The 21,545-nt window shown below is 37.6% G+C and overlaps 1 protein-coding gene across 1 annotated transcript in view; it reads left to right on the forward strand.

Moving 5' to 3' along the window:
* Positions 1–21,208, forward strand: part of sgip1a (SH3GL interacting endocytic adaptor 1a) — a 29,367-nt gene extending 8,159 nt beyond the window's left edge. Inside the window, exons 8-22 of the mRNA XM_088008016.1 lie at positions 1,270–1,291; positions 1,375–1,459; positions 2,953–3,038; positions 4,390–4,464; positions 4,793–5,578; positions 6,422–6,543; positions 6,756–6,909; positions 11,683–11,742; positions 12,622–12,733; positions 13,256–13,411; positions 14,315–14,450; positions 14,534–14,736; positions 15,051–15,115; positions 15,250–15,414; positions 16,228–21,208. Of these exons, the coding sequence (XP_087864142.1) occupies positions 1,270–1,291; positions 1,375–1,459; positions 2,953–3,038; positions 4,390–4,464; positions 4,793–5,578; positions 6,422–6,543; positions 6,756–6,909; positions 11,683–11,742; positions 12,622–12,733; positions 13,256–13,411; positions 14,315–14,450; positions 14,534–14,736; positions 15,051–15,115; positions 15,250–15,414; positions 16,228–16,250 (2,250 nt within the window). The 3' untranslated portion in view covers positions 16,251–21,208. The remainder of the gene's footprint in view (positions 1–1,269; positions 1,292–1,374; positions 1,460–2,952; positions 3,039–4,389; positions 4,465–4,792; positions 5,579–6,421; positions 6,544–6,755; positions 6,910–11,682; positions 11,743–12,621; positions 12,734–13,255; positions 13,412–14,314; positions 14,451–14,533; positions 14,737–15,050; positions 15,116–15,249; positions 15,415–16,227) is intronic.
* The last annotated feature ends 337 nt before the right edge of the window (positions 21,209–21,545 follow it).

Consider the following 21,545-nt stretch of genomic DNA (forward strand, 5'->3'; position numbering starts at 1 on the left):
TACACCTCAGAAAGCTTATAATTAAAGGCTTTTTAAAGCTTTGATGACAATCCACTGCTTTCTTGTTGCAGCAGGCAGCAGAGGGCTTCTAAGATGCAATTTTTCTCTCATATGAAACTAATAAAGTTTTTTTTTCCTAGTAACTAGTAGGATTATGCTTTATTATATGCACAAGTGGTGATGATCGCACTGTGGGTGGTAATAATTCAAGTACGCACAGTTTCTACATGTTTGTCCAGGAGGATTTAAGGCTGCAATATAATTAAACTCAATTGAATTGCGTCCATATTTATTACCAACACTGTGCAGTAACAAAATCTCACAGTAATATTTTTTGGTTCATTTGTTCAGTGGGTTAAAGGGTCAGAAAAGGCTGAAGTAACTGCTTTTTCTAAATTCATTAATATAACCAATTTATTTAGAAAGACCATTGAACAGGGTTGATTTTATGTTTGCAGAGTTAAAGCTGTCAAAATGACTTAAAATGTCCTCAACGAGTTCATGATGTGATGCACATCCTGAGCCGTGTTTAGTTGCTTTTCATTCTTTGTTTCCAGGTGTAACGCCAAAGTCCACACAGAGCTGCACAATATCAGATTGCAGAAATATTATAATGTCTTCTCATTCTACTTTTCTGGGCTTACTTTTTAAACAACCGATTGGCAGGTAGATAGAGGCATTGTTACAGACACTGGGGTCCCCAAGATGCGACTCTATGCTGCAGTTCTCTGCAGCCAGCTTTGAAGGGAAGGTTTTTCTTGGTGACGAGATAAACTTAGACCCTCTTCCATCCTATAAGCCAGTTATGAAAAATGGGTTTCTGTGTCTGGTCATATTTAGACTTCCAAGGAACCAAAAAAGTAAAAAGAAATGCTAATTAAAAATTCCTAGGCAGTCTGAGCTCCAAAATAAAACACATTAAAAACGGGTTGTTTTACATTTATTGTGTTGCCATAGTGAGGGGTGCTTTTAAGTTGTTATGTGTGATTTTGTAGAAAACTAAATATTAATGGTTGGCTATCACTACATTTTTCACCACTGGATTATTTTACTTTAGGGAAAAAAAAAAACTATGGTGAAGGACCTTGAATTATTACCACCTACTCTTTGAACTAAAGTGATTTTTTCATGTAAGTGAAATTAGGAATTTCAAATAAGTATTTGCTTCTTCTGAGCATAGAGGTAAAATGTAAATGTGTTACTTTGTACCTCTTCTTTTTAGCATTTTTATACTTTACTGTTGTTTTTGTTTTTTTTTCCATGTTATAGGGTATTAAAAGGAACACATCTAGTAAGTAACATTCTTACTGCCCTTCAGTCCAGACTTGTATTTTTGTTTTGAGTAAAGTACTATAAAATGCTGTTTTCTCCCAGGTGAGGAAATTGCCAGGCCAAGGCGTGCCGTTCCTGCTGCTCCCATTGTGGCCCCCACACCAGCTCCAGCACCACAGCCACCCAGGTATGAAGCATGGTTCTCACTTTATGCATTTTATTTCTGAAAATTGATCAATTGCTGTTTGTGTATTAAATAGTTTTGCCTTGTTGTTTTGTAAAAAGCCCTCAAAGCATTTATCATTAAATAAAACACTGTTTCTGTATAGCAGCTGTTTTACAGTACTTCACAAAAAGACTGAACTTTTTCACATTTCTCACTGTGCTGTCACGAGCTTTAATATTACATAAATTCATTGGGATTTGATTTGATCAGCCACTTGGAAAGAAAATTATTCAAGAGCTTATTTTAAATCAAATGAAAATCTGAAGTGTGACAGCGTTTGTTTTCAGGCTTGCTAAATAATTTCTTTGAAGAATCACCCCAGTACTGCAGTGGAGCTCAGAAATGGGACATTTTTAGATAATGTTCTTTATATTACTCTTTGCTCTTCTAATGCAAAAGACCTCATTGCAAGACTGCCCCACTTTTACCATCTCTTAGGAATTTTGAACAACTTCTTAGGAAAACAAAAAAACATTTTTGTTCTTCTTGTGGGAATCTGTGCACTCCATTAAGCTTGCAAAGCTGTCAGTCTGCACAACAGTGTTTTTTTACTGAGCACCAAATCTAATATTACTCTTGTGTGAATGCCTAATAACAGTTGTTTATATTGTGAGTTCTGTGTAGGTGAATCATGCTGCAATGGTTCCAGTGGTTTACCTGAATGTCAGCTTTTTGTTGTCCAGTTGTTTCAGTGTTCATTGTTTTGTCTGTTGAGTCATGAGGAGTCAGATAAGTCACATTGGCTCTTCTCTCTGCACATAGAGACAGAGATTAGTCACTGTATCTCCACATGACCAATGCAGTTATTGCAGTTTTTCTTCTTCTCAATACTGGTGCAACAGTTTGTATTTGTTATCTGTCTACTTGGAAGCAGTGCATTTATGAAACTTTCCAAATTGGCTATAATCCTGTTAAAGAGGGCATTTTTTGCCAATAGTGCACATGGTCAATGTGAGCAAAGTATTACTGCCTGACTCACACAAATTAAATTAAATGCTGGATTTCAAGTCATGGCTTACATTCCTTAGGTTTTTTTGCCCTTTGAGTTGGAAGACTTTAATAAAAATAATTAAAACCAAACTTTAGAGATTAGTCATTTTAAGTAATGTATAATACATTAACACACTTTAAAAAGTCATTAAAAGGGTTCAGATTGGCCTGATCCCTTTTTAATACCAATAGCAAAATTCTTATTTTCAGAAAATAACATTTTTGCCTCTTATTTGAATGCCTCCATCTTTATAAATGAAACTTCTTGTTGAACATAAATGGATTGATCAATCCTTACGTGCCATCAATAAAGTCTGGTGGAAATTTTAATTTGTGATGACATTTTGATGACTTGCCATGCATTACCTGACTGTAATGTGTCATAGCAGGCTTAAAATAGTTAACGGACTATTTGGTGACATGACAACACTTTTCTTCTCTTACTCACTCTGTTGCCGCTGCAGCAATCAGCAAACAGCAGTCCCTGAAGACACCACAGCCTTATTTGGGCCTCCTTTAGAAACAGCCTTCGGAGAACAGAAAACTGAAGGTAACTGCTCTATTCCTGTATCCATCATCCCTTTTTATCCTCTAAATGTGTCTATGTTTTTGTCTGGATTGATTCATGGAGGCTTTCTGAAAATACTCTTACTGTGTCTCTTTTGCTGTCAGCTTAGTCTTACTTGATTGTCAACACATTTTCCCTTTGCCTTCCGCTCATGTCTTTACATAGTTCTTCTTCTCTTGAACTCGCTGCAGTAGTTGTGAATTTAGCGTGTCTTTGCTGAGGTCAAAGCTGAAGATAACCCCCCAAGGTTGTGTTTATATTGCAGGATGGTTAATATGTAGGTTCTATTGTAACTGCTAACATTCAATCCTCTGGGTTTTCAGTTGCAGACGATCAAAAAGCAATTAGCTGTTACATAAGTTCCACCTCAGGCATAATGACCTCAAGTTGATATAAAATACCACTATACATTGATTCACACAGGTGTAGCTGCTCATGTGTAATTCCATAATAGACATGCAGTACTTATGAGCTTTGTTTGGCAGTTTGTTCATGATGTATCATAGTTTTTTTCTTCCAGCTAACACTTTCTAACTGCTAACAGATTTCCTTACTCCATTTAAGATTTTTATTACAAGCTGATGAATGTTTTATTCCCTACAAAATATATAAAATAATGAGAAACCCACTATTAATTTCCTTCACTTGACCTTCTCTGTCCCCTCCTACACTTAGTGGTTCTTTCTGAGCCTGATGTGTGGGGGACTTCTTTCTCAGAGCCTGAATCCTCTTTCACGAGGTCCTTCCCCACAGGAAGTAAGTTTCATTATTCCACACTGTGCCACAGCTCCTCGTCTGCCTGAATGACTCCACAGACCCATCAGCTCGCCCTGTGAACTCCCTCATCATCTGACTAACAAACAGGCCTGGCAAACAGTCCTGATCAAACAGCCATGTGGTCATGATCCCCTCCACGTCCCACTAGACAAAGAATTGTTTCCGGTTCATTTCATCAGCCATTACACAACCACAGCATTTATTATTGGTTGACGTATCTTTTACAGCAAAGGTTCTGTAGTCATGCTGCATCAACCCCTTCCTTTGTGCTGCCCTATCCTTGCACTTGGCATGGTGGTGACTGAATTGTAAGGTTCTGTGCTGCATGATGGATGGTTTTGTGTTCCACTCGTAAGAAGTATTGCTGTTTTTTGACAGATGTAGTAATTCCTGCTAAGTCATTACAAGCTAATCTGCTGACACTCTTCTTTTTTTATTTGTACCAGAAATCTGCATCCCGTGCAACACACCCTACAGTTACAAGAATATTGGAACAGTTATAGATTTAATCTATGAACCATTCAATAACTGTATTAATGTATTAAAATTTTTTCAGCTCCTCCTCCCCTTCCGCCTAAGAATGTCCCAACTTCACCCCCAACAACTGAAGCCCCTTCTCCAGATGCTGCTGGTGAGAATTTTTTCTGCCTTTTTTTTTACTTTTAAAATCTTTTAATGATAAACATATTCAACCATAATTTTATTTTATGAAATGGCTGAACTGACGGTTTTCATTGAGCTCTTTTCTTAAAATCAAATTTTACATAAAGTGCTTTACATAAGTTTTAAAAATACTGTGCAGCACTTTGGTGTAGTTAGTAGCTGCTTTATAAATAAATTGACATTGACAATTAAAAGGTTATCATTATATAAATATACTTATCAAATTTATAAAAATCAAAACTTTACATCCAGAAATGTATAAATAAAGTAACATTTATCTCTGGTCTCTATTCCAGAAGCATCAGCAGATGCAAATGACTCAAGCAGGAAGCCCTCCATAGCAGACCTGGACAACATTTTTGGGCCGGAGGTGGCTCCCCCTGCTGGTGAAGATACAGACGACAAGTGGGTCTGCTTCAGTGAACACTCTCCCGCTGGACCTCCAGCACCAAAGGAACCTGCACCACATATGCCGTCTTCACCACCCCCTCCTGAAGAGCCAGCACCTCCTCCACCACCAGCCTCCCCTCCTCCACCTGAATCCCCCGCTCCCCCTCTACCTACGTCACCTCCTCCTCTCCCCATCGCTCTTTCCCCAAAAGAAGACTCGCCTCCTCCTCTTCCAACCTCCCCACCTCCGTCACAGGAGCCTTTCTTGCCTCCTATACGTTCAGGTCCCTCCACACCAGAAGACCAAAATCCACTTTCCATCGCCTCTTCTCCCCCACTTGCATCAAAGGAGCATACATCACCCCCAGCTTCCTCCCCTACCCCTCTTAGCTCACCTGCTGGTGTCCCACCAGTCCCCGCCCCCAAGGAGGGGACCCGTGAAGTGGCGACTCTGCTTTCTGAAGAACCCTCAGCTTCCTCAATCCCATCACCCCTTGTCCTCTCTCAAGAGGAGCAGTCTAAGAACACAAACGCCTCTCATCCCAAAGAGGAAGGAGGTGAAACGATCACCTCTCCCAAAGATACCAGCCAAGAAAGTCGGGGCACACCCCCACCGCCGCCTCCTCCTCCAACGTACCGTGCAGTAGTTTCATCACCAGGCCCCACAGCTGGAGCAGGAGGGACAAATAGTGGTGAGTACTTATTTATATTGGAAGTTCTCAGATGCCATGCTATGATTTTGTATTGACTATAACATAAAAACGTTTCAGTTCATTGGTGTTGAAAGGGACAAACTGCCAGATGGATTGTGGCACCCTCGCCATTAAATTTGCACAGACTGAACAGATGTTTGGAGGGGAGGGACCGTGTTGTTTTGACTCAGATGAATACAGAACGTTATTTTTCCATGTTTGTTGAGTGATTTGTTTTTACTGAGTTATGATTAGTTTTTAAACTTAACCTATCTACAAAGCTTTTGTTTTGCAGCAAAAATATTGTCTTATTATTGCCATTTTGTTACCTTTATATATTAAAATCTTATCTGTTTGTTGTTGTTTTTTTATTAGACAGAACTATAAACATTTGCTGTTCTTACAAGGAGAAAAATAATGCAATGTTCTATAGATGTTTTGAACTCAAAGAGATTAGAGAAATGAATTAGAGATGAGACAAATGACATGACTTCATGATGGATTACTAATTAAAGTTCACTTGTACTCTGATTAACTTCTTAAGTCACATTTTGAAATGGTTGACAATAATTGTGGGTATTTAGCATAAAACAACAATTTCAATATATGGGACATCTTTCCACTGAAATAATAGCCTTTTGTCAAGGTGGGATCATGCTACTGGAACAATTTGCCTTATTTAGGGCTTTTGAAGAATATTTATTATTCCAGGAAATATACAATGCATTGATCCTTGTCATTTTAGTTGCAGTTTTTATTACTTAATTTAAGTTTAGTAAATTTGAACTATATCTGCGATTGAACTTTATCTGAGCCTTGCGCGGTTTCTGCGCTCATCTTCAGGTTCCTCTTCACCTGTAAGACCTTCCACCCCCTCGTCAGTCAACCCAACCCCACCCCCACCTCCGCCTCGGCCCCCTTCACGACCCAAGCTTCCTCCTGGGAAACCTGCTGTTGGAGATGTGGTAAGATCGACCTTGTATTTTTGTGATAAGTTTAAAATCTAACTAGGAGTTTACTTTATCTTCCATCTTCTGTTGTAATCAAGAAATCCTGCAGAGGTTGAACATAACAAGATAAACACTTCTTTATATTTTTATCCAAAGTATCCAAAATTGATTTAAGGTCAATAGCAACCTAATTTTTGCCTTTTTTTTTGTCTTGTGTGTATTTTTAGAACCGGCCGTTCAGCCCACCAATCCACTCGGCGAGCCCCCCTCCCATTGCTCCGTTGGCGCGAGCTGAGAGCACCTCCTCAATCTCCTCCACCAACTCCCTGAGTGCTGCTACCACACCCACTGTTAGCAAGGAGTTGTGTGTGTCTGTGTCAGGTGTGTGAACCAGTTCTGATGTTTGAAGGTTCTGCTAATATAAAAAGAAAAACTGAGAGAAATAGTCCACCCGCGCTTGTGTAACACTAAATGTTTTATTCATTTTCGAACTTGCCTTCTGCTCTTGCTCCTTTTGTTTGAATCATTTTTTTATTTTACTTTTTATTATTTAAATTGAAGTGTTAAAAGACTTGACATTTACACAGAAGAAATTCTTGACAAAAACGATTTTGTGTCAATTGGGCTGATTAAATTTCATGCTTGCAAACATGCTGAATGTGAGCGATAGGTGAGAATATGAAGCAGGGTTTTGATTTTCACTCTCAAACATTCTTGAATGAATTAACGATAGAGCAGTTCGTAGTCCTTGATCTAAATTTAGAGTCTGTGTAAAGGAGCCTGCAGTGCAGAGTTGTGAGTGGATAAAAGCTAATCTCAGTAGGCTGTAACATGGCTGAGTCATAGCAGCATGAAAAAAACAAACACCATGGAGCAGCGGGAGTTATATAAAATCAGAAAAGTCCTCGATTGCAAGGGAATTTTATTCAAACTGATTTTTAGGTCCCATTGCTTGAAGAATGTATACTCAAAGGATCAGATGTTTACCAGGTTTCTTAATAATGTAATTATTACCTCAGATGTTTAAAAACATTCCATATAGTCATTAGCTATTATACAAAGATAATATCAAAAAGGAAAAGCTATGTGTTAGAAACTAAGTACACCAAATGCAAAACGACCTTTAGACTAGAAAAAAATTTTAATTTATTTTATCCATCTTGCATCGCTGTGAATAAATTTTGGTTCATAGCTCTTAACTGCATTGAGGCTCACAGACGGGATGCAACATTTCAACTAATCATGACTTTGGCCCTTGATTTAGCTTTCATTCATTTTGGTGTACCTTTGGGTAATGGCAAATCTGTTTGTATGATCATTACATTATAGTCATTACCTATTTTCTATTAAAATACCTTCTATTTGACTGTAAGCCCCCGTAAGCTTTTCAGTTCCACTGCTTTTAATTTTGACATTTTCCACTGCTTTTTATTTAAGATCTCCATTTTCTATTTACATGCTTGACTTTACGCCTATTTTTGCGCTTTTGTTTGAAATTCTTTCTCTTTTTTTGTTTGTTTTGCTGTTTTGTCCCTTTGTTTGCTCTTTGGCTTATCAGAAGATGATGCTTATGTAGACAAACTGCCCACCTTTGAGAGGCACTTTGATTCATTTGCAGGTAAAGTTCAACTCCAACGGAGCACTTGGGGGGAGTATGGAATGCTATAGGAGTCAATATGAGATCAATAACGTATCCATTGATAATTAATCATTTATTACAACTACAATAAATATGAGCTAATAGCGAGACAACAGGCAATGCAGCTTTTTGGATTCATTCAGCAAATTCCCCACTGACATTTGAAGTGTGGAGAAAAAATGTCTACATTGGACCCCATCAAATATGTGTCTTTATCATTCCAGCTGATTGCTGTATCATCCATTTGTGTATCCATGTATATCCATTCATTAATATTTATGATGTACATGCGCATGGTCAACATATGTAAACTTCCTTTTGGCGCTGTGAGTAGTTTTTTAAAGGCGTTTGTTTCATATTGACTGCAAGGCATTTTATAAAGTGTGGGTTTGGAGTGCTCTTTTGTGAGTTTTTCTGTTTGGTGGTTTCTGCTGAGATTGATCTTGGTTGAGGACCTTAAAGGCCATTCTGGAGTGTTATGTATGCCATCTTGATGAATGTAAGTGAAAATTGAAGGTACTTTAACAATAAAAGCAGGCCATTTTTCCAATTCTCTCAGCTTATAACATTACATTAAGCTTTCTGGATCAAATACATGTTTCAAAGTGTCCAAAAAGGCCATGTTTTTGCCATTGTTGAAATACCTTTTTTTCCATTCACATCAGTTTTCTTCATTCTAATGTGAAGAGATACCATAAATTCATGGCATTCCTTTTGCTTGTCAGTGAAATTTTCTCATCGTTTTGCTCTCATCCCACATATTTAAAGACATTTCAGTATTTATCTCACTAATGTAGCTTTTTTTTCTCATCCTGTTTATTTCTCAGGTCAAAAATGCAACTAATAATGAAACCTGGTTGAATCACACCAGTTAAAAGAAATATTTGTTTCTCCGTTCATCTGTTTGCCTGAGACTTTTCTCTCTGTCTTATGACTGTGCACCAGTGACTGTCTTGCCCTGTCACCATGGTAGCCTCCTATCTCTCATATTTCAAGAGATTCCTTTCTTGTGCAGCAAAGTCTCTCCCAGATTCCTTTTGTCTCGGTATTCAACACCATAAATGTTTTTGAGTGTTGTGTGTGCTGGGTTTCTGTGTGAGCTTGTCTGAAGAGCCCCTCATATGAGGGTTCTTGAGATCATCAAACACACACACACACACACATTCACAACACTCATTGTCACACACCGTGTTAGATCAGAGCCTGGTTTGAAGTCTGGCATGAGAATCAGGTCGAATTAGACAAGCAGCTGTTTTGTATTCATGTCTGTCTCTCTACAACTGGAGTACAAGCCTCAAGTTTACCCAATCTCACTGAGGTGCCTTGATCTGTGACTTCCACCTTTCACACCTGCCACTCATTCACTCTCCAGGCACAGAGACCTTTGAACCCATTCAAACATATTGAAGGACATGTTGTGTTTGCCACATAATGGATTACGCTTATTTTGTTCCACCACTCTACATTCTTAGTCGGCTCACTCATTCATTAGCAGCGATTTGCCACAACAAACAGATGAACAAAAACCAAGGTTTTGCCCTGTTGTTGAGCATAAGGACTGGATTAAGAAATATTATTTTAATATAATTATTTTTCCTTGCTGTTGTTGTACTAATGAAAAGAGCCTTTCCACTTATCTTTATCTTGCCCCAAAATATTTGTTTTTAATATTGCATTGTGTTGCTAATTAAGCTTCAGAATACCCCAATACACTGTTTTCCAACCAGAACAAAGCACGATTATCCATGTTTGCCTCAATTTAATGCTCATTTGTCTGATATTTCTATTTTACTTCCCTTCCCTTTGGCCACCTCAAACGGTCAAACTATCCAGACTTTCACCTGAAAATGACGTTATTATAAGCAAAACTTTGAGTGAAGCTGTAATGTGGTTTGGATTTTATAATTTCCATATCATGTTTTGGCTTCCCACATTGTTTCTAAAATACGTACTAAGATAATGTGTTGCTGTTGGCAAGTAGTGGGCCAAAATAAAAAATGTTTAAATGGGACACATGTCATGATTGAGGTTTCCCTCTGTGAAGGGATTTGTTGAAGTCTAACCACACCTTTTGGGCTTTTTAATCAGACTTTCGTTCTCAGTTTTCTTTCAAAGCAAGTTCCAGAGCCTGAAATGTGGGTTTCTGTTCTCCACCTTTTCTTCTTGTGTTTTGGTCTCATGATTGCCATCTGCACCTTGTGTTAGTTCATTGCATCTCTTCTGTTTCATAATGTGAAGATGGTAGTCTAATGATAATGTAAACATAGAATGGCATCAGAAAGGTGTATACACTAATCAGTTTTAACATTATTACCACAGACTAACACAGATTGCCTCTTCGTGTTAGTTGGTGGGAAATGCCAGACAGCATGTGGACATTTCAGTCCTCCAAGGTGACATGTTAGTATTAGGAAAAATGGGATCATGTAAAGCTTTACCTGAGTGTGAAAAGGTCCAAATTGTGACTACAGAATGACTGAGTCAGAGCATCTTCAAGATTTAGCTCTTGTGTAGTCTTCCCAGTAGTGATTGGTATGTTTAAATTGGAGTTCAGGGAGGGAACAGCAACATGTTCATGGGCAGCTGAGACTTACTGGTGTGTGGTGAAGGCTGAACCACAAGGTCCAACCCAAAGTTGAGTTGCTGTAGCTTAAACTGCTGGAGAAGTTGTTGTTTATTCTGACATAAAGAAGTCAGAATTTAAAGCATTTTATGATTTGCTATGAATGAAATTATCCAAGATGCCAATGCTGTCTCCAGTCCACCACCCACACCACTAACAATGGGTATGTGAGTATCAGAACTGGACAGAGCAATGGAAGAAGGTGTTCTTGCTTGGGGAAACAAGAATGCCTTGTTTCCCCAAGCAAATACTTAACCATCAGTTAAGTATTTGATGGTCTGGACAAACAAAGCAGATCCCTTCAGGTCCCATCTCTTAATAAAGTCTTGAAGGATCTACTGCTAAGATCCTTAGACGTCTTCGGACGTCATGTTTCAACAGATCAAAGTTGTTTTGTCAGCAAAAGGGAACACACTATTAAGCTTGTGATCATAATGTAATCGGCGTAAATTTCAAACATTATAAATACCGCAGATGAAAATGTGTCCGCTTGCTTCATGTTTTCAGTTTTGATCATAGTGTCATTTGAGACTCCACAGTCCCCTTTGCTATTTAGCTCAAGTCAACATTGAAATCCATCCTGACCAACGTTCAGCAGCACAAGCCTGGCTGTCCCTATGTCTGCCCGAGTCCAGCATTGTCTCAGTCGCCCAATTTTTGGCCAGTATGCATCTCTCCCATCTCGTCACATGTTCCGCCCTGGCAGTGTCTCCATGCTCTGTCTCTCCTCTCACCCGGCCCTCACCCTCCACGTTTCACTTCACCGTGACGTGCGATAGACCTTCCATGTGAGACTCATGCTTCTGTCCTTCTCTCCCCCCTCCTCACCCACCTCCCACCTTCTCATCCCTCTACCTCCTCCCCTTCACTGCTCCCCCTCCACCCAACACAGAGAATGACCAGCCATCCCTTGTTTGGTTTGACAGAGGGAAGTTTTATTTAACCTTTGAAGGTAAGTTTCCTCGGTAACAGGGAAGCGTGCACACACATAAACACTCTTCTGAGTCTCATTCGTGCAAGCTTGGCCCTACCCTCTACGCTGCCCTTTTCCTTAAGCTCCTCCCTCAAAAGATCCTCTAACCCTCACCATGCTAAATATGTGGCTGAGCATTCCTTCTCTGAACTAAAATATATTTTTTGACATTTTCTTTTCTCTCTTTTGACATTGTTCGGTCTCATTTCACCTCCACTTTCCTTCTTGAAGATTCATCTTTCTTCGTGCACTTTACTAATCTATTTATAATTACTTTTCCTCTTGGTGGTCTTCTAGTTTATTTGGTTAGATGTCATTTTCTGTGATCTTGTCAAAAATACTGCAACTATAAAATACATCTGGAAATAAGCATGCAAATACTTGTCTTTTTCTCAGTCTGCCTTGCTATCATCTTCTGCACCTAGCAATGCTTATTCGGGGAATAAAAGCAAACATCGCTGTATTACGAATTGTGCCAATAAATGAAATTGTACTTTATAAAGGGGATATTTCTCAGTCAAGAAGCAGAGAGAAATGTGTCATCTTTGTGTGTAATTTGCTGTTCAACCTTACTAACACTGGTATTTCTATTCATTATGAATGTGTGATGTTTCTTTTCATGTCATTTCATTGTCATCTATAAATGTTTTGTCTTCATTTCATCCTTGCACTTTTGGATTGGAAGAGTGTAAAAGTGCTGGCCTGGAACTTTTTAGTTACATATCTGCTCTCAATTTAAAAAATGATTAAATCATCAATAATTATTTACTATAAGGTTTCACATTCATTTGGTCATGTGTTCACTATGTTTCATGCTAGTTTTAATTCTGTTTTTGTGTTGCTTTGCCCTGATTTTAGGCTGCTCCCGAGGACCGAGCCCTCTCACCATGGGGGCCCAGGACACACTTCCTGTGGCCGCGGCATTCACAGAGACTGTCAACGCCTTTTTTAAAGGAGCAGACCCCAGCAAGTACGTCTTTAATTTGACAACATAAAAAAAATGTATTTAGTCAGTTCATGGAGTTGATCTAAAGGATAATAGTCCATATTATTTACTAAAAAAGTGGCATGTCTCTGTTTTGGCTCCAATATGACATCTACAGCTATTGAAATATCACTGGATTTTTGTAAAATGAAGGAGTTAGACTGAAGAAAGTTTGGGAAAACAATGTATTGCTATGAAGTAAATTTAAAGTTGCATTTAGAATAGCTTCGTATTTATTTGCCTCATGTGTAGGCAAATAGATTTATTTTAGGCTTGGTCATGACTGTGTTTGCATTGCTTTACTATGGGCTAAACAAAATGTTTTATTGTTTTCTTAATTTAGCTTGATACTCATGATGTTGTTGCTTTGAATTGCATGCAGTCATTTCGAAACAGTACGATTCAGATGTATTATCTAAAGAAAATCAAAGAGGGGACAGAACATAAGAATGTTACAAATTATTTGGGTGATGTTTGTCTGCAACTTACAACTTTTCTTTCTTCCAGGTGTGTTGTGAAGGTCATAGGTGAGATGGTTTTGTCGTTTCCGGCAGGAATCACACGGCACTTTGCCAATAACCCGTCCCCTGCCGTGCTAACCTTCAGCATAACCAACTACAGCCGACTGGAGCATGTCCTGCCTAACCCCCAGCTGCTCTGCTGGTAATACCATCACCGTAAACTCACCACCTTGTTCACACACCTTTTCACCTCAGACAGTATCTCTGTGAAGCAAGGAGCCTTTAAGGCTGAGGCACTTATCATCTAACTTTATTACTTTAGCTTAAATGTTTAACATGAGTGCAATAAATGAACTAAACCTCACTAAATTCATATTAGACCTTTAGACACACCTTGCATTACACGTTTTGTTAACATTACCAGCATTACTTGTCGATTTAATGAAATAAAAACTTATACTGGATGTTAGAAATAGCAAATGTTGCAATTGCTGATGTTCAGTTTTCTATTGGATTGTTATTAACTACCCATTTGTATACTGAGGCTTTAAAAAGTTACAATTTTAAAACCTTTAAAATGTTTATATTATTGTTTAGTATAAACAATAATATATAGTTTAATATATATTATCCTATAGTTTAAAGGTATTTTAAGTAAATGCCAGAGAAACATCAAAGTGTTTCTCTGGCATTTCTGTCTCCAGCCAGACAGAAATGTAGCACTGCCCCCTGTGCTTCATGAAGGCTATTACACGTTCGCCTCACTTAGAATTTTAGTTACCTTTAAACTTTTGTAGTTTTTAATGTGGTGTTAATTTTGCTTTGAAATTTTTAATGAATGATGAAGCAATGACATGAATCAATTTGACTTTAAATAGAAATCATTTAATTTGGTTCATGAAAATGAATTCCTTGGTAAATCACCTATTGTGTTGGTTTTTTTAAAAAAATTTCTATGCCCATTTTTGATTAAAGTAATATGTTTCTGGGTACTTTTTTATATCTGCCGTCAAGCTTTGTGCTTGCTTTTTTTTTCCTTTTTGTGTTTGAAAATCACAATTGTATTGTCTGTGTTGTGATTACTTTCTTTTACTCCACCAACCAGCGACACCACGACGCAATCTAAGGCTGATTCAAAGGACTTCTGGGTGAATATGCCAAACCTGATATCCCATCTAAAGAAGGTGGCTGAGCAGAAGCCGCAGGCAACATACTACAACGTCGACATGCTCAAGTATCAGGTTAGCTCAGCCAGAGACCAAACATTTGGTCCTTTTGAGAGAAATACATGTTCTCTCAATACTTAACACATGTCTGCGTTTAGGTATCAACAAATGGCCTCCAGTCGGCTCCTCTGAACCTGGCTGTGAGCTGGAGATGTGAGCCCACCAGCACTGACCTGAGGATAGACTACAAATACAACGGGGAGGCCATGTCGACGCCGATGGCTCTCAACAACGTCCAGTTTCTCGTCCCAATCGATGGAGGTGTTTCAAAATTACAAGCTGTCCTACCTCCTGCTGTATGGTATGCACCAAATCATAAACTAGTTGATTATTAAACACTGTCTAGCTTACAACCTAAAGATGTTAGCTTGTTGAAACAATGTGGTTATGTTCGTTTAGGAAGTTCAAGTGCACGTGAAATAAAACACATTAATATTTTAAATAATAATGGAATGAAAAAAATACATCAAACTTTCTTTACATGATTTAAGATTTTACTCAAATACCATTTTGCTGAAAAAAGGTTTCTATTTTCTATTTAGGTGTTAAATCTTAGCATTAATTCCAAAATGTTCTATAGGCTTCAAATAAATGTTTCCATTTCTATCTATACAGGAATGCAGAGCAGCAAAGAATCTTATGGAAGATCCCTGATATCTCCAAGAAATCTGAAAACGGAGGTATAGTTTACAGCTTTGAGATGAATTTCTGCCCATATTCAGATTCTGTTTCAGAAGTAAAATATACATTTATCTAAAATAATTATGTAAATGTATCACTGTTGTATCTTTCAATATTCATTTTCTTGGCCCAGGTGTGGGGTCCCTATTGGCACGCTTCCAGCTAACAGAGGGTCCCAGTAAACCGGCGCCACTGGCAGTGCAGTTCACCAGTGAGGGCAGCAACCTGTCAGGATGTGACATTGAACTGGCTGGACCAGGATATCGCTTCTCTCTAGTTAAAAAGAGGTTTGCTGCAGGTAAGTTTCTCTGCATTCAAAAGTTTATCCAAACAGAAACATTTTTTTTATATTTATAAGCTTTGCTTCCATAGTTAAATTTTTATTTATTTATTTTAATCAGTTCTATCCAGCTACTTTTAGGTGACCAGGTAGACGGACACTGATATCTTTATTTATTATTATTTAGGCTTGATCACATCAAACTTCTGACCATCACGTGTTTTCTGCTTTTTCCATTTGAATTATTTTGTCAAAAAGAATTTGGACAAAGTTTGAAGGTGTCTACAAAACTATCATAATATATTAATATGATAAACAGAAACGACACAAAGACAAAACACAGTTTTGTTCATTCAAAAAAATCTGAATTTGAGAGCTAATGAAAACAAAATCTACAGTACAAAAATAAAATCAAAGGGAGAATCTGAAACCAATACTGATACTGACTTGATGTTGATGTTATTAATATTTTGGGCCGATCCACCCACCTATAGTCTTAAGCTTATATGTTTTGTTTTTTTTAAGTAGTGCTCATTACATGAATGACATAACAGGTTTCTTACATTTTTCAGTATAACTTGTGCACTTGGGGTGTTTTTTGGATACAAACATTCTTCATGCAACTTTAATATCCCTGTCACACTGTTGTTTTATCGGCATAGAAAAACCTAGCGTCATTGGATAGCAATGCTCTTTCATCACTGTATAACTAATTTACCACTGTAGCATACACAGTCTGGCTGCCATGGATCTTTCCACACACACCCTGCAGTGTGTAGCATGACTGCACATGTGACCCAGTAACAGCAGCAGTTTATTTGTATCTTTCAGGAAAATACCTGGCTGACAATTGACCCCCACTAAGAGCAGCACTGATAAACTGAACGACTGTCATGGACCAAGGTTAGCAACGCGACCAGAGGACAGACCCAAACCAGACACTCCTGTGACCCTTTCTGAACCCACACAACAAGGTCTGCAGCCTACCCAGCAGTATTGTATAACTTGCATATAGCATTGTGGAACTGTTTCACGTCATGTAATTATAGTATTTGTACTCATCTCATACAAAACGTGTGTTGCTGCAGCAGTTAGACACCTGGGTTCTTTCCTTCTCTAAAGTCTGTGCCTCTGTCTCCATCCTCCTCTGGTCAGTGTTTGGTGGTGTTATGTAAAGTTTCACTGCAGCTGCCTGACAGAAGACTTGGACAGAGCATTTTTCTTTGGTCTGTGAGGAACTTTTTCGCAGTGACACATCTCAGCCCACACAGTTGAATCAGCACGTACAGCAGTACGAAATGAGTTATGCTAAATCACAAACCTCAGAGCAAACATGCTTTTGTTAATGATTGTTGTCAGTGCGTTGAAACAATCTAATCAAAACAAATTCAAGTAGCTACATAAACATAGTTTTTCAAGGATTACATACTGGTACTACAGGGTCTTACGACTTTCAATTGCATCCTGTTTGATGCAACAATCAGATAATTATATATCTTTATTGCACACTTGTACTGAGAAGTGTTAGGCAGCTGCATTGATGAGTCAGTTCACTGGTTGAAAATAAAAAAAATCTAAATAAAAAATATGCAGGGTTTTCCTGTCAGAACAAAAGAATTGTACAGTGTCATTTTAATATGTATCTCAAAGGGCGTTTGGTGTTTTCCTTGTATTGTCAGATAGCCTTTCTGTTGTTCCCAGAACAGCAGTGTTAGACACCAGAGTTACATGACAGCATTCTATTTTTATTTATTGATGACGATTTGTTGTATAAAACATGTGATTCTGTATATGAATAGAATCTGAATGGTATCACACAACTTGGAACCCTTAAATGTATAAATATTTGAATTCTCTTGCATTTTTGTTATCTGTGTAGTTGGGTAACCTTGTGTACAGTATAAGGTATAATTTTTTGAATTGATTTCAGATATAATTTTTTAACTCAAGTGCAACAGAAGATTTGAGCTATATATGGGTGGGGGCCGTGGGGTAATTTAAAGAAAATGATGAATATCTTCCTGGATGCCGTGTTATGCTTTGTGAAAGCAGTGTTATCGTAGAGTTAGAAGTCCACACTTCAATAAAGTTATATGCGTACGTTTTATTTTGAAAGTTCATGCTAACCAGCTAGCCCTTCTATACCTTCTTTAGAGGTTATTCACCCATTCATAGTTTTTATACAATCATTTCTATTGCACATATTTAAGAATCTTTTGCAGTTGGCAATCGCCATTTAGTCACATTGTAAATCGAATCAGCTCAACTTTTCTGCAGCTTGCTTATGAATGAGGTGTGAGTGGCTGTTACCATAACAAGCTGTTAATGAGGGCATAACAAAAGTCATGTTTCCAACATCTAGAGTAGTTTTTCTGAGCCATTTATTTTTACCCACTTCTATTTTAGCTTCGTCTGCCAGAGTAAAAATCTAAACCAAAACGGGGCCTGTAGTACCCTTGATGTTACCCTGTACCTTTGTAGTGATCTCTGGATTTCAAATTGGCAGAATATTTGAACCATTTTGTTTTGGAAGTACTCCACTGTTTGTGTTTTGCATTGCTTTTACATGTACTATATTTTAATTGCAGTACATGTATGCAAACGGGGAGACCAAATCTTCTTATCATAGTACTATTTTAGTGTTTTAATTTGTTTATGTGGAAATGTTTTGCGTTTGTTTTGAGGCACAATAAAAGCAATTACACCACCATAAGAATGTTTATTTTTAACTAATTAGATGTTTTTAAAGATTGCCTGTGTGCAATGTTATTTTAAGACACATGGCATTGATTTAATTTATCATATGTCTTATAATGTGTCATGTTTCCTCAGAGTTTTGGGAGATTGTAATATTGTGTCCAAGTAAAACACCGAGAAAATATCAGACATGTTGGTTATGACAGCAGAGTACTTCTGTTTATCTCTCATCTGCCATAAATATAATTAAAGGCTTTTGCAGCTATAGAGTACATTTGAAACTCTTTACAGTTGCACCTTTAAATGGAGATTGAAATGACTTTATAGAAGACGAAGAGAAGTTGCTGTAAAATAAGAATCGGTTATAGTTTGCATTCCTGAAAAATAAGTACTTAATGAGAACATTTAGTTGTGAAACTACACCTGTGAGTTGCAGACTAACGACTGAGTCAAGCGACTTTTTTCTACATAAACTGCACCGCAGGCAAAACACACAGGAAATAACCCAGGGTAGACCGGGGGTTCATGCTCATTAGTTTTTAAGGGGATAATGGTCCAGGAAAACATAATTATGTTGATAAAACATGTAAGCTCAACATTACTGTCTTCTGTCCAAGATGCTGGAGTCAGTTTCCACCTGCAGGTTGATGGATTTGCCAGATAGCAGTTGAATGTCATGTGTCAGCACCATATGACAGGCTCTATTAAAGCTAGTTGGTTACAGCAACTGAACTTTCAAAGAGTAAAACATACATATACACACTGAAATGTTTGACATTTTGGAATTATCATTACCTTTTATATCTGCCTGGGGACTGTTCACTTAGCATAAAGACTGGGTTTATATTTATTTATTAAATATTTCCTAGCCAGTACCTATAAGACTCAGAGTATCACACATTTTGTTTTCTTAACTGAAGATATCAATCTGTCTTAATGAAAAAGTGTAAAATGCACCTTAAATAAAGCTTCAGAGGTTCCTTTATGCAGATTAATGTAATGCAGCTGTTTTTAATCAAACCAAGATGATTTTTATCCATTTCCCTGACTGTCAAATGGCCCTGCTTCAGCAAATCTGTTGCAAGTTTTGGTGCTGTTGCGACTGGCTTGAGCTTTTACGGATTCAAAGTTTTAATAATGTGAATCCCATTGGCTTTCCAAATAGCTGTAGAAAATCACAAGGTTCCCTTTTATTTCACATGTCTTACTAATTGATTATGAAATAGATTACTCAGATGCAAAAAATATTGCATATTTTTTCTAATAACAGTCAAAAACTGTTAGCAAGCATTCATTAGCATCATCATTGGTTACTCTTACCTCCCTACAGCCTCGTGAGACCTGAGATTTGTTCACTTTTGAACAAATCTCAGGAAACATTTGCTGTTTTCCCCTGATTACAGTCTTTATGCTAAGATAAGCTAACAAGAAAACTGTGGTAAATCCTATGTTTAAAGAGCAGCCCCTGAAGCTGGAGTTCCCAGTTTAGAAAGTCAAACCTCCTTGAGCTACCCAGGGTGTAAATCCAATATGGCTGCCATTCATATACCAGAACTAAAAATTTGCAGTTGTAGATTTTTGCTTTCAAATTGAATGCACTCAACATCCAACTTCCAAGGCAAATGGATGGCAGTATTAACAAACCCAAAATGTCAAGCAGTTTCTTTCAAATATAACATGAACACCTGCAAATAAGTTTACTGGGACCAGCTTGTTTCCTCTGCCCTCTGAGTAAAAGAGAAACTTTAATCCAGTAAATAAAACTACTACTAGATACTACTAGCCTTTGGTTTTTACCAGTTATACTTTTCACCTGATACCAGTTATTTCAATGGTAACTAACTCCCAGACTAAACCTTATGCAGCACACCCAGTTGATCATGCCAGCGCTTGAATTCATGGCTTTAATTTTCATATAATGTAATGGTCTCTGTGAGATGACTTGATTTGAATGAGGGTGTGAAGCAAGGATAAGTAGACCAAAATTCTATTTTTGTTCTGTTTTTGTATTTTGTGTGTGTGTGTGGGGGTGTGTGTGTGTGTGTGTGTGTGTGCGTGTGTCTGTGTGTACCCCGGACAGTAAGTCCTGTGTTGAGGATAATAAGATGAATATTTTTAAAATGCAGAAAAATATATTATTGTTTAATGTGAGAACAACAACACTGTGCTGATTATGTTCAACTTCCTGAATGCTCTGAAATATGAAGAACAAAGTCTGTGTATGAAGTGGAACTGAAAACTGTATGTGGTGTACCGTTTGTCTGCATTCTGCTAAATGTAACCAATCACAGTCTCGTGACTAACTCTAGAGGGGGAAACAAATCTGTAAATCTAATAATTTTGACTTATGAAGTACTTTGACTGGATATAGTTTGCATTGTAAATATATTTAGTGACTGAAGAGCTGGGCTGCACAATTAAATTCAAACGGATGTTTTATGTTCTTGTGTGCAGATCCAATATAAGGGAACATAGAAGATGAATTTTGAAGTAAGATGACTGATTGGTGCCATTTAGCTTCCAGTGAAACCTTCATCTGATAATAACAGCTTTTATGTTGAATAGATACCATGTCCAACAGGATTCTGTTATCTTTTGTACGAATTGTGAGATTGTCAGTGCAACAGTCACTACAGCATTATCTGCCAATGTCCACAATATGCAACACTAATCATGTAAGCATTTTAAATTATCATTACTCAATAGCTTAAGCTTTTTATCAGCTTGAAAGACACAACCAAAATCTTTAATTGGTTTAAATTAAATTTGAAAAATAAAATCGAAATATGCGAGCAATTTCCTGCTCTTCATCCCAGTGATGAATTTTTCTGCCTGTAGTTATTGCATGCAGAGCATGCAGTAAAAAGTGAGGCATCTATGGTGAGAGGTAGTACTGAAATGACATGTTGTGCTGAGTGTCACTTACCTTGGGTTATGTTGAAAAGAGAGCAGGGAGTGGCTTTTTTGTTTGTGAGAAGCCGGGATGCTTCTTTTTGGTTCTGTGCAGTTAACCTCAAACTCATGTGCAAGCTGTTTGTACAGAACATAACAACGCTAAGATAAACTGAGAAAATTAGTTTGCTTCTTTCCAAAACCAATAAAAAGTATAACTGGATGCTTGTTTTTGTGTCACTTTGTGTCTTTGTTGAATTATCTCTTTCTGCCTGAAGACTCTGCAGAAAAACAGGTATTGCAAATTTAAATCTAATTTCACTCAAAGTAATGTTCATGTTATTTTGAAAATTTCAGATTTTATCCAGTTGATTTTGTTTTAGAGATCAAATTCAGGCATTAATTCTTGTTGTCCTGGAGGCTTTGTTGTCAGTTTGACCTTTTAAATGTCACTGAACCTCTATTATTACTAGCATTAAATTGAAATGAAGAGTTTAAAACAAATATGTTAACACTGTGTATATTTTTTCCCACTGTTTTAAATTAGACTACCTGTTTGC

This window comes from Poecilia mexicana, unplaced genomic scaffold (genome assembly GCF_051168715.1).
Source record: "Poecilia mexicana isolate PSO_F unplaced genomic scaffold, ASM5116871v1 scaffold_8, whole genome shotgun sequence".
Classification (NCBI taxonomy): domain Eukaryota; kingdom Metazoa; phylum Chordata; class Actinopteri; order Cyprinodontiformes; family Poeciliidae; genus Poecilia; species Poecilia mexicana.